Source organism: Protobothrops mucrosquamatus, unplaced genomic scaffold, assembly GCF_001527695.2.
Source record: "Protobothrops mucrosquamatus isolate PMUCROS unplaced genomic scaffold, P.Mucros_1.0 scaffold_64, whole genome shotgun sequence".
NCBI classification, from domain to species: Eukaryota; Metazoa; Chordata; class Lepidosauria; order Squamata; family Viperidae; genus Protobothrops; species Protobothrops mucrosquamatus.
The window spans coordinates 322,491-336,607 of record NW_015386140.1 but is presented as its reverse complement, the minus strand read 5'-3'; the positions used below and the strand labels follow the sequence as shown (position 1 = coordinate 336,607).

The 14,117-nt window shown below is 38.2% G+C and overlaps 1 protein-coding gene across 1 annotated transcript in view; it reads right to left on the bottom strand.

Annotated features, from left to right (window-relative positions):
• Positions 1–1,678: 1,678 nt before the first annotated feature.
• Positions 1,679–14,117, bottom strand: part of LOC107284557 (guanine nucleotide-binding protein subunit alpha-14) — a 33,947-nt gene continuing 21,508 nt past the window's right edge. Inside the window, exons 3-7 of the mRNA XM_015812632.1 lie at positions 9,321–9,475; positions 8,069–8,197; positions 6,515–6,644; positions 3,803–3,956; positions 1,679–3,044 (exon numbers count right to left, since the gene is read on the bottom strand). Of these exons, the coding sequence (XP_015668118.1) occupies positions 2,860–3,044; positions 3,803–3,956; positions 6,515–6,644; positions 8,069–8,197; positions 9,321–9,475 (753 nt within the window). The 3' untranslated portion in view covers positions 1,679–2,859. The remainder of the gene's footprint in view (positions 3,045–3,802; positions 3,957–6,514; positions 6,645–8,068; positions 8,198–9,320; positions 9,476–14,117) is intronic.

Here is a 14,117-nt window from a genome sequence, read left to right as displayed (position 1 = left end):
TACACTGTTTCAACTGACCTTATTTGGATGTAGTTTTTATTTTCTCATCATATCTGCTGTATTTATTTAAAAAGTTATCAAATAGGCACATATATTATGTAAAATGTTTGTTAGATATTTAGCCTGCATTCCATTGAGTAACCCGAGGATGTTGCTGAAGGTCCATGAAAGGAGGAGACGAAACTAGCTTGGATTGAGCGGAGAAAAGAACCAAAAACATGTTTCAAGACCAAATCTATGTTTAGGTAAAGAAATTCATTTACAGGTAGTCATTGACTTAAGCACGTAATTGAACCTGGCAATTACAGTTGTAAATTAGGAGAATTGTAAAGTGGATAACCACATGACCAGACCCATTTTTTAAAAATCTTTTTCATGACAGTCATTAAGCAGACACCATGGTTTGTTAAACAAACACCACAGTCATTAAGCAAATCCATTGCTGGAAACCAGAAATAAATGCCTGTTTCCAGCAAACAGTCATGAATCGTGGTCACATAATTGCAGGATGCTGCAAACTTCCATAAGTGTGGCTGGTTGCTGAGCGCCAAAAATACAGTCACATGACTGGCAGGGCAACATTGAAACTTTGAAAGCTGGTTGTAAATAGCTTTTGGGGAGTCTCGTAACTTCAAATGGTTGCTAAGCAAATGTTTTCTAAGTTGCTACCTGAATACAGGTTTTTTTTATTGTTTTAGTTTTTTGTTTTTGGGTAGGGTTTTTGTTTTGTCATTCCCCCCCCCCCAAAAAAAAGACAAGTGGTAGGCTGTACAAGAAGGGAAAAAATGCCTTTTTAGAAAGGCATACTTCTTCCCAGCCAGAAAAAAGCTACCTAAGTTGGGTAATTAAAAAAAAAAAAAGTATGAACTGTCAGCTCACTATAATCATCATCATAGCGCAACTTTCATGGCCCTGTGTAGACAGATATATTTATATTTATGGGAAGATTTCTTTTCTAGGTTAAAGTCCTCGGGAAAATTTTGATTGTGGAAACTAAATTACATAATACAATGATTGGTCAATAATTTTAATATATCACCCAATCATTTTTTGTTTTAATAGGGAGATGCAGGCAATTATTTCAGCGGGTTTTTATCAAATACCACTGCTATTATACAAATAACTTCTATTTGTATAATAGCATTTCACAATCTATTTCACTACAATGAAGCTCTACCTTACTGCCACCATCTCCTCTTAATGTCAATCATTCTCTTCCCCGAATTAGCACAGTAACATATTTATTCATCGAGAAGGCCCTGGGCATCACTGATCTTTTGACTTACACTTTACCTTCAACAAAAGTTTGAGGACAGAGTTTGCTTTAAAATAATGCCAAACTTGCAACATTACATGGTCTCCCATCTACAATTGTCACTTAGCGACAGCCACGGTCTGGCAGCACTTTAGAGGCCATAGAAGCAAGCAGCACATCCTGCCTTCCCTTGAACTGTCTCCGATTGCTGCCCAAATATTTTATCTCCCTTCCCTTCCCCATTCCCTTTGCATTGAATGACTGAGATTGTAAAGCTTGAAAACGAAGATTGCTTTTATTGATCCAGTTGTAGGCTGCTGTAGAGTGAACGAGCTATGAAAGATTTTGAATAGGTAAAACATTTTTCTTAAAAGATATCGAATGGAGACTCAAAGCATGATTCAAGTTATAAACAAGGATTCGTTGATAATAGAAAGCCACTATTTATTTAGAAAATTTATATAATTACCCATTTCACTGGGCAGCATACAGTAAACAAATGATTAAAAAAACAAATATAACAATCATTTAAAAAATTAAACACAAATAGAAACCAGGATTGGGGGAGAATATCAATATCCGATAGTGTGACCATCTTGCAGGTTCCCTGTGGTTGTTGGGAAAACCATGTTTTATTACAGGGTTTTCAGAAAGCTGGAATAGGAACAGGACCAAGCTCACTTGGGTTCCAGAGGGCCGGAACCACAGCAGAAAAAGCTTATATTTTGGTTCCCCTCAAGTGGAACTTCTTAGCAGATGGGACCCATAATATACCCTTCCTGATAGATGCGTGTAATTGGGAAGAGAGGGTCCCTCAAACAACTGCCTTTGGTTCGTTAACCTATTAATATTAATTCAAATAATATTAAAACATCAAGGTTTTCCATAAAAGCACCTGTCAGTTGTAGTTTCCTGTCAGTAAGTGGAAAAAAATATACAAACAAACTCTTAGTATCCATTGTTTAATTGCAAGTAAAATAAATACTCTTCAATGAAACTCAGCTCGTGGTAACTTCATGCAAATTTCACGGGAACAGCATGTGAAGACTTTACTATTCCCTTCATCAGACCAGTTTTCACTTTTTTTATCTAGCCTGAGAGGATTACATAATTCAAACCCAAGTAATAATTAGGTTTGAGGCTACTCAGGGAGGGAGGGTTTTTTAATTTTTTTGAGCCTAAAAAAAGAGCAACCAACTTCTGCCACCTGTTAAGGCTGATTGTTCACTACAAGAAGAAAGGCACCATTAAAAATAGATTTAATAAGTACTCAAATCTAAGCACCCCTCTTTCTGTTGAATAACAGCAATACAATTAGTCTCAAACTATCATTCTTGTGGCCTTAACGAGGTTCAAACGCACATCTATTATAAATTATGAAAGGTAAAAGGATTTCTTGTGATTATGACCAAAAGGCTCACAAATCCCCTCCAAAAAATTAAAAGCAGAATATTCAAAACCTATTCCTTAAAAAGTTCTAACCTTATTTCCAGGTTCAGCAAAGACACAAACAATTGTTAAAAATCTATTACACAGAACATCTTTTATAAGTAATAAATAAAATTGTAGGATAGTCAAAGGTATGTAGCGGATTCCCTTTTTATTCATGCCAGGTTGAATTCCTTTAGATTCAGATTAAGGATGGTGTCTTTAACAGCTGCAAACACAAATCGAATGTTCTCGGTGTCGGTGGCACATGTAAAGTGGGCATAGATGTCTTTGTCTGAATTCTGATCCTTGTATAACTGCAGAATGAACTCTCCAGCAGCTTTGACATCTTGTTTTGGTCCTGTTCAAAATCAAAATAGATAACTTAAGAAACCCAGATTGAGAACTCCAGATATGTTTTTATGTTTATTAATTGTTGTTCAGTAGCTAAATCATGTCTGACTCTTTGCGACCCCATGGACCATAGCACGCCAGGCTCTCCTCATCTCCTGGAGTTTGCCCAAATTCTTGTTTTATTACATCAATGACATTATCTAACTCAGAGTTCCCCAACCTTTCCGGATTTGCAGACTGGTGGGGGGAAGAGGGGATAGTTCCTATGTGAGCAGCCGGCAAGCATGTGCACACTCCCCTGCTGTTCACGCAAGTGAGGATGCATGCACGCACGCTTACCTGCCGCTTCCGTGGCCCGGTTCTGAGTGGCTCACAGCCCAGTAGCGGGTCACGGCATGGGGGTTGAGGACCCCTGATCTAATTATCTTCCGTCGTTCCCTTCTTTTGCCTTCAATGTTTATTGGTATAAGCATAGATATTTTAATCCAGTCCATTGTTTTCAAACATGCTGGATTGAACAGATGATAATTTTTTGTTCTAGCATCAGTATCCATCTGTTAGGATTAGAATCTGATAATGTGTAACTTCAATTATAATAATACATACTAAGTATTCCAAGTAATAAAATAACACAAATTTTGATAGTATAGGAAAGAACCGTGATAGCTGACCGGTTTTACCAAGAGAGTGCCAATTGTGTAAGCGAATAGAAGAAATTATACCCCTGCCTAACAGAGATAAGCCCTATTTAGAATAATTATTTACCTGTGAACTGAGGAAAATAGTTAATTAAATGAGAATACATAATTTTCTCTTCTAAAATATCTTTTTTGTTTAAGAACAAGATGATTGAAGATTTCTGAAACCAAGGGTAGGTAATTACTGTTTTAAATAAGGCCTTGCTTTCTTCCAAACGATTCTACAAAAAAAGTATAAAAAGAACAAAGAAGCATTTTTAAATAGGTTATCTTCAAAAATTAAAGTACATTTATTTAATACTCAAAACAAAATGTACTCTACCATTATTTGCATCCTCACATGTACACAAAATGTAATTAATTTGGGCAAGTATATTAGCTATCCAGACAATGCCATAAACTCTATTACACATCTTAAAATAGACATGGGGAGTTGGGAAAACTTCACAGGCCTGTGGACAGAATGTTCCTGGGAACACTGAAACTTCCTCCCCACCACCTCAGGAACACAATGATCCATTTCTTTTGGGGATAGTAGTGCAATAGTTTTGCAAAAGTATATGTCCCAGAAGAGGAAATGCTTGGTGCTGGCACACTTCCAGAAAACTACTGGACCACCTCCAAATGGCACAGTTGGCAAGAAAACAAGTATTCTGTCCCAAGAATGGTGATGTTTCTGTATGACTAATAACATGGAGTCAAAATGTATCCATATGTAAATCCAGGGCTTTTTTTCTCGTAGAACGCCCAGAATGGAGTTCCGGCACCTTTTTTGGATGGAACCTTGTAAGGTAGGCAAGGCGGGTTGTATGACGTGTGTGAGTTCCGGCACCTTTTTTTTTTTTTTTTTAGAAAAAAAGCACTGTGTAAAACTGCAACCATACAAGAATTACTAAGATGAGCACTGCTACAAGATCGAGGTGCTGCCTGATAGCAGACCACTTCCTTAGAAATGTTTATTATGACTGCTTTATAGTTATTGTTGCAGTTATCTGTGCTGGAGGATTTCAATGGACTGTAGGATTGCGATACCGGTTAACGACCGTTCGATAAGCATCTGTTCAAAGTCACCATAATGCTGAGGATGGTGGTCATGACCTGTCCTCAATGTTCCTGTCATCCCAGGACCACCATAGTTACGTAGCTACGATCTAGGCACTTGGCCATCAGCTCCCACTTACACAGATGCAGCGTCCCAAGGTCACACGATCATGATTGGCAACCTTCTCTGCCAGCTTCCCACAAGCAAAGTCAATGGGGAAGTTGGCAGAGAAGATTGTAAATTGCTCAGATTAGCTTCCCTCCACCCACGCAACATGCTCCGTCCTCTGCGCTCTTGATATGCCTTGCTGGTCACCCATAAACCATCCCTGGATCCTCATGCATCCTCCTTGAGCCTTGCTATGCTCACATACCCTCACAACCCCTTAGACTGAGCTCACTCAGTGCCTTCCTAGCTACTTGTGCACTTTCTCCTACCTGTGAACAGCCATCCCAAGTCTGTACCAGTTGTTCCCCCTTGCACACCTTCCCAAGTATTGCAGCATTTGTGCCATACCTCCCCAGCAGCTCACTCTGCCTCTCCCACCCGGCAGCAGCCACCCCAAATTGTACTGCACTCGCCTCCCAGGCCACCCATGTGCCCTCCAGGGCATTTGCACACCCTTATGCACTCTCTCCCACTGAGCAACAGCCATTTACTTGTCTGTTGGCCTGCTTGCCATCCTCCAGGGATTTGCAAATTTCTGCTGACGTTGGCTGTTAGAAGCTGGTAGGAAGTTGTGGGGATGGTGCTCATTTAACAACCTCCAATCTTCTTTAACAATGGCCATGGGCACCACCAAGATTGCTATTGTTAAGCAATGCAATCACATGACATTGTGTTTTATGATTCTATTGCTTAATGATGGAAATTCTGGTCCCAATTGCCCTTCTAACTCATAGTCAACCTGTACAAAGTTCCTGGAGGCTGGCTCCTAGTGGAGTGTAGATTATGAGATCAGAAAATTCATTAGTAGGGAGGAACAGAAAGACTGAAGGAGGACTTAGGGGATGCTTAAAGCTAATGTCAGTGAGCAAATGGAAGGTGTAGGCAGAGGACCTTTGACCAACTCAGGCTGGTGCACCAATTGTTGGCCCTACCTGTAGCAGGAGGACTGTGTCACAGGAATTCAGGCCTTTATTCCTTTGTACATGTGATTGTCTCTGAAAGATCACTTAGGAGCTTCAGATGGTGTAGAAGTAGTGTCCTATGTGTTAGCCAGCACAAGTGGCTGGAATAAAGTTTTACCTGATTGGTTTCCAAACAGCAAAAACTGCCCATTCTGAAAAAGGGATTTACTTAATGACCATGTCATTTGTGTAAGAACTGTGGTGACTCATTTTACGAACCCCTGTGAAAAACAGTCATAAAATCGAATCAGGTCATGTGGTGACCCACCTAACAATCACAGTGACTTACAGCCAAAATTCCAGGCTCAATTGAGATCAAGTTATTTATTGTCATTTATTTATTTATCAATCATATAATAGTTTATTTCCAACCATGGATGTTTTATTATTTTTGTTGAGCACGAATATACCTCTGTCAGAAGTCCAAACCAATTATGTTGGTATAGTTTTTATGTTAAGGGCATAGTTGGGCTGTTCTCTGTCAAGTTCCTTTTTTTCCCCCTAGATAACTGGCACAAAAGTCAGCCTTCCATGGTAATATCTGTTAAGATGCACACCTGAGTATTGAATAACTATTTATGACAGCAATTACTTTTCGTTTTCCTACCTCATTATGGGATTCTGCCAGGACTTGGTCATATTCACTCAGTGCAACTAAAAATATAATTGAGGTCACATTTTCAAAGCAGTGAATCCATTTCCTTCTTTCGGATCTTTGTCCACCAACATCTACCATTCTGTCAAAAGGAGCATAAATAACTAATCATCCTGTAAAACACTTCACAAAGCACCAACCTTGAGGCTGCACTTTGCTAGAAAGATATATTGATTTTTATACAATTGATTTTTACATTTTACATTTGGAAAAATTAACAGATAAATTATGTTCCATTATGATGGAAAAGTTATTTCAACGGTGAAGTCTGATATCTGAGCTTCATTGGTACCAATTCTATTGTTGGCTCAAATAATGTGTAACTTCATCCCATCACCACAACTCTTCCACAACACACATTCCTAATGGCTGCTGCAGTAAAAGAGAAGCAGTGAACATGCATAGTGCAAGAGTTATTTTTTTCTTCCCTAACTTCTAATGCACTGGAAAAAGTGAGTCCAAATGTGGAAGACACTGAAACCGGGCTATAGCAGCTCTCGAGGAAACAGTTCCTACTGCTGCCCATGCCGGGTGGGGGAAAGAGCAAGGGATTGCAAGACTGGCTGGGAAACTATCATGGACTGTTGAAAATGAAACTCAGGTGATTACAGCAGTCCAGAAGTGCAGCAGCAGCCAATAGCACTGAAGCAGCCATAACTTTCCCAAATTTCATTCCTTGGGAGTCATGGGTCCTAGATCTTGGACACATTCTGTAAGTGAGTCCAGCTGAGGTACCTTATTCAAAAATTGTTGCCCTATGATGCACCATTTCATCCAGTTAGAGGTCAAGACAACCACAGTTTTAGCAATATACAGATTAGGAAATATGGGGTGCGATGACTCAGCAGTTAAAGACACTGAGCTTGTCAGTTGGAGAGCTGATAGCCCGGGTTCAAGACCCGAGCTCTGCAGAATGGGGTAAGCTCCCATTACATGCCCCAACTCCTGCCCACCTAGCAGTTCAAAAGCACACAAATGTAAGTAGATTAATAGCTGCTACTTCAGTGGGAAGATAACAGTGTTCCATGCTCCTTTGGCATATAGCCATATGTGCCATATGACCACAGAAATTGTCTTTGGACAACGCTGGTTCCCTTGGCCAAGAAACTGAGATGAGCACCATTCCCAGAGTCGGACAACTGACAGGGATTAGGAAATAGACTTTTAAATTAAGCACAATTGAACAATGGAACCAATTACAGACAGAATGCTTCTTTTCACTGAATATGATCAAGCAAAGGCAGGTTAGCCTTCCACCATGGGCATTTTAATTTGGACTTGACCTCCTAAATAATATTTTTCAAGTCTTGATTTTAGGATTCTGAAATTCTTTATTTACAGACGGAAATGGATGCAGCATAATAGGAAAGGTGAAACAAGACTGGAGAGGATTTATCTAGTCTTATGTATTTCTTTCGGTTATCCGTTTACAAAAAACAACTGGTGCAATTTTTGATCATTTGTGAAATCAGGATGACTAGGAGAAGGCCTTAAGGATAGACTTACCGAAAAATAACTTTTTGTAGCACAAAAGGGTATTCAATGATTCCAGTGGTTGGTATTCTCACTCTGAGGACATCTTGCTCGTTTGGCACAAATGATGGCATAGCAATGCGTTCCAAATCTGAAAGGAAACTTCAAAATCAAAGCCACACATCTGTTTAGTTCATGCATTTCACATGATTATAAATTAATCCAACAGAGACTAAAAGTGGTATTTCACATGAAAGCTAATATAGCAAAAAAAAAGCTTTTAAAATCTATTTTATTAAATGTAAATGTATTAGAATTTAAAATCAGGATGCCGTTGTGGAAATCTTACTTCTACTTTAAGTTTGCAGAGAATTGTAATGCTTCTCTATATCTGCCACGGCCCTATATCCTCCTTCTGAAGCCTATACGTTCTGAACCTGCTGGCTTTCAAAAGACCCCTAAAGATTTTACTTGTCCAGCAGGAACTGAGATAAAGTGATCTGTAACTCCAATTCTTGATTATTGTTTCCCCATTAATGTTGTTCCCTGATGTGATCTGAAATATGTGCATCTTGATATTACTTTATTTCTGTTTTTAAATTCAATTATCTGTATGTATTCAGAGTTTCTTTGGTGAGCAAAGTGTGTAAGGTGAAGATGATGATAGCTTCAGAGATAAAATATCCAATTATTCTACAGGTAGCTAGATAATGTACAGGAAGCACTTGTAATATTTAACAAAGAAGGACAATCGACTGGAAACATTTTATATGCATATCCCTCACACAGAAAAAAAATTGCATTATACTGATGACAAGAGTCTCCTACAACAATGTGATCAAAATTTGGCATTACAATTATTTTTTCGATAGCAATATTTTTCTCTAATAAAGAAAACAAAAACCAAGCTTCTGAAAGACCTATCAAAATTGGGGGTAAACTCAATGCGTCCCCCCTCTGAAAAGAGACTTAAAACTTTCAGCTTTGAGCCTCCAACGATGTCACTAGGTCAACAAGCTCACTGCAGCCCTCCAAGGACCCCCCCCAAAAGAGGAAAGAAAGGGGGGGAGAATTTCCAGTTCCAACCAGAGAAACACTACGTGATCCTGTCGTGCATTTGTTTCAACTATGTTTTATTAACTGTTCAAGATCATAAAAACTGAACATGCACACTTAGTAAAATCTATTCATTAACATTCCATACAACAAAGCAATCATAAGCCATACAATTTTAAAAATATTTTAAAATAGCCAAAGTGAAATTTGGAAAGATTACCATACTTACTATTTAGCTGAGTCTGACAATTGGTATTCTCTCCGTCGGTGGTAGCACTCCTGGATACCTGGATCCTTCCATAGCCTCTTAAGTGCTTCTGCATATTTTCTTTCCAGGGTTTCTATTTTGTCTGTTTGTACCTCTTCAATCATCTGGCTATCCTCCTGAAATGGGGAGTGGGGGTCGGGCATAGTTATAGATTGAAAAATCAGTTTGAACAACAGAAAATGTCAAACTAGACATCAGCTATAGGTTAAGGAGCAAAGCATAACCAAGAGCACAATATAATCTGTCCAATTCAGGCAGTTGGAATGAAGCTTTATTTAACAGCGATCCTTGTAAGGCTGATTGAGATAACTGTGGCAAACATGCCCAATAGAATTCGATTTATGGAGGAAAAAGCTACATCTTTTATGGTTTCCATGGTGCATCAATAGCTTTGAATTCTTGAAGAGAAACCAACAATATCTAAGGAAGGCTGTTTGGAGATGCATGTCCCTTACTCTATTTTATGTACATCTGAATTGGCTTCAGATTAGACATACAATCTATGCAGCGCTCTGAAGGGCTGGCTCTCTTGACAACCAGGAATACATAAATAACAGAATAACAGAATAATAGAGTTGGAAGGGATCTTGGAGATCTTCTAGTCCAACCCTTCTGCTCAGGCAGGAAAACCTATACCATTACAGACAAATGTCCGATCTCTTCTTAAAAACTTCCAATGTTGGAGCATCCATAACTTCTGGAGGCAGGTTGTTCCACTGATTACACACTGTGTTCCACATTGATTACACAAATACCCTAATTAAAGCAGCCTTTAAAAAAACCCCTACTTATTGCTACTTGTTATTTCTAAAGTGCTGAATTAATACCTATCTGTTCATTTAAAAGTTTGCCTAAACTGCGAAGTGATGAACAAAAATTTCAACTTGAATTTGGAGGTAACAAAGCACCTTCTGATTTAGGTATATGAAGACAAGAAAAAAAAGAATTCACCCAGTTACACCAACTCCTGCAAGCACATAGCTCTTAGCTTACCTTAGAAATAATATAGCTCTTAAATAGACAATAGACAACAATAACAGGTATTACCTTGGATTCCCCCCCCCTTTTTTTCTCAGTGCTGATCTTATAAGTTTATATAATGAGTGTCCTCCAAGCGGAAAGGAAAAATGTTAAATAAATAAGCAAGCAAGCAGTAACACACAGTGGCATTTGAATTTACTGGGCCAGCAATCAGAATCTCAAACTATTTCTTGCATTTTTTCCCCAAGAAAACAAAAACAAACAACTATGTTCTTAAAGCCTGGCACCTAATCCTACATGTGTAGGCATAACTTTTGGCACTAATGTTCCATGATAGAAATGAATCTAAACTGAAAATAAATCTGTTCGTTGCTAAAGTACAGTACTTGGCATTTCCACTTAGACTAGGCTAACTCTCTGATTCCTTTAGCATTAGTCAGAATGTGATTTGATGAATGAAGAAATCGGGCACTTTGGAAATTTTATACAAATGACTGGGCAACAGATGAAAGCATTTTATTTGCATTTGATTATGTGAATAACATTAACCTGACAGGCATGAGAGGGTCTAGTTTTCTCACTTAAATAAAAAATCATGCTAGGTCTTTTGATTGCAATGCATTTACTAGTGCTACTACTAAAAATTTTGGAACTTTTAAATTTTTACTATAAGATTTTGGAACTAACTATATAAAATAAACAGCTTTTCATGGGGAAAAAGGTTATTTTGTCTACTGTAAGTTATATCATATATAGGTTATGTGTTAGATGAAACCCATCAAAAGAACTTCGAGGCAAAATTCTTCCTTAAAGAACCTTTATTCGGGAAACAAAGTATCGGCACTACATAGCTGAACCCAAAAACTAAATTCCCTTCCCCCAGATACAAAGTAACAAAGTACAATTCCCATCTCCAATAAACTGTCATAAAACACATTCCCCAATTAGCTTCAAGCACGGGCTTTCTCCTCAGCTCCTCAGCCCGTGGAAATGTTATCAGTTCGTCCTTGAGTTCCCACAGCAGCGCTATTATTATGGCTAAGGGAGCTTACATCCCACCCACTCACCCCTGCTGCACCTGAATAAGTAAGAAAAGCATGTTAAAGGAGAAGAGACAATGGCTGCATTTTCATCAGTTGTCAGAGCAGGAACATCCAATGTTAGCGTTGACATTATGATTTAAATTGAACACTACAGGGGATTAAAGATTCTGGGCAAAAAAATATGTAAACCAAAAGTTTTGATCAGTATTGGAATTTACAAAATGATACAAAATGCTTCAGCTTTTAAATATTAGAGAAGATCTTTGAAGAATGGGGCCAGAATTAGTAACTGTGATATCAGTAACAACATACACTTCTACGGATAGACAACCATTCAGTGTTAATAAAGGAATGACAGATGTGAAACAAATCTTGCTTCATGCAGAAATAGTAGAATCAGAAATATTGGATTAAGAAATGTGGATTATAAATAAAAAAGGCATTTAAAGTCGAAATACAAGTGACAAGTCAAGAGAATGACCCAGATACGAACATTTTACTGGATATTGAAAAGAAGCTGGCTGAAGTGTTAACAACTATAGTACTTAGCATTGTGAGCTGCCCAGAGTCATTTGGTTGAGATGGCTATAAAAAATTGAATAAATAAATAAATGATTAACCAAGACAATTATAATATCTCTTTTCAGGGATTTAGAAAACAGGCTTGTTAAAGCTTCAAAGAAGCCTTTGTAATGGGAGAAAAAAGAACTGAAGTCAGATCAAATCGTATAACAATATTTTAATTAACATTTTCAGAACTAAAAAGAAGGACTCCAAAGCTAGTTTATTTGATAAAAGTTAAAATAAGAGTAGGTAAATTACAACCAGTCTTGCACAATGCCATTATTGTAACCAATCCCAATGAAGAACAGTTCTAGACTTGCTACGGAGTCTGTTTCCAGTTTTGGTCTACCTCATAAGGCTGACACCACCATTGCTTCCAATAAACTTACTACAGGTATTATAACTGGCAACCTTTTATTTGACAGATGGTAAAATTCTTAACTCAGAGCTAACTGATGTAGTAAAATACATACAGAAAACTACAAACAATTAAAAACCTTGCAGTAAAGCAAATTCTCACTTAAGACAGTTGCAGCTTACTTATAGAATCTGCCACTTCCTTCCAGGAACATACTGTAAACTGAAATATTCTATTATAAAGTCTATTTCTATTTGAAAAGTCATACCCAAGGTGGTCACCATAGTAACTAAGCACTGCCATTTTGTCTGCATCTGTGCTGCGCTGGCTATTATGCCTGCTACCCACTAAATAGCAGAGACTCACCACAATCGGTTCTTTGATTACTGCATTTCCATGCTATTTGAGGAGGGAGGTGAAAAAATGCACTTGACCAAGATGTTCCCGTATATCCAAATCATACAAAGCCTGCTAGAAATCTGCTTATCTAAGTGCTTAATTTCTGCTATCACCAGTTGAAATCAGCGTACGCTGAGTTCCTGATAAATACATTATTTCTTCTTTTGCTGATGTGATAAGCAAAGTTGACAAAACCCTGCCGTGATGCAACATCATAAGGGAAAATAAATTTAAATAGAAAAAAAGGAAAATATAGACCACCTCCTTCAGCAAACAGATCAGCTTAGATGTCAAAACGCTGTCAGTATAACAAAGTGTTTGCTTGCCAGCAGCAAACATACGGACGGAACTAGCCTGCCCTAAGTTTCCTTGCTAAAAAGTCCCCACCGTTTAAAAAAAAAAAAAAAAAAAGCTCTTTATCTCAGGTTGCCACCAAAATTGTCCCTCACGGAGAGAAAGCTCAAGAGAGTAGCTGAAAAATCAGTCATTTCAAAATCTCAAATTGCCCAGGAAAGAAGTTGGGTAGCAAGGCAGCAAATGAGACCGGCATATATAACTTCAGTCTGTGGCATTCTGGGTTACTAGAAATTTGTAGCCGTTTTCAAAGGAACAGTATGAACAAACTGTAATTACTAGGGAAGTGCATGCTTCAAAACCTATTCCCAAAAAGTGCACTGGGCCTCGTGAAAGTCCAGTGCAGCTTTCCTGCTCATTAAAGCACACCATCTTGATTCAAGTCTGAAAAATAAATGCCACCACCTTAAGGAATAAAGGTTATAAAAGCTCTAAAAGCTCAATCAAGCTTATAAATCAGCAACATCTCCTTTTTTTTCACACTCAGGTAGACACCTGGAAAAAGAAATCAGACTGCTTTAATGAAGACCAAAGTGCTGCTGTCTGCCTGACCTAATTATTTCTTCTAATCCAGCTACTTCTAGGTAAATTAGGAATATATTGCCTTTCCTGAGTTACAGTTCCACATATGCAGTTTCCACCTATACCAGCCACTTATCAACTGCCTTGAGTTGAGTTAGAAAAGAAGTAAAAATTATTTTATTTTACTCCCCTTTTTAATTACGTGGCTATAAATGTTAGCACATTGTATCGTTCCCAAAATGAAGTAAAATTTGGATACGAGAAAGAAATCACTGGGGTGCTCTCTTATGACAATAAAACTGACTGCCACCCAAACCCAACAGCATGTTCTACTAAATTGCTGCTTACCACAGAGAACACCATCCAACACAAGAGCAAAAGATTAGCCATCAGACATGGCGCCATGGATTTTGCTCTACATTCACGCTCTTCTCTTGACTGACTTCAATATTCAATCTCTTCCCTGTTGCACCTCTCTGCCCTTCTCTTCTCTTCTTCCCAAACCCAGAACATTCCTGCTGCCATGTTCTCTCTTTC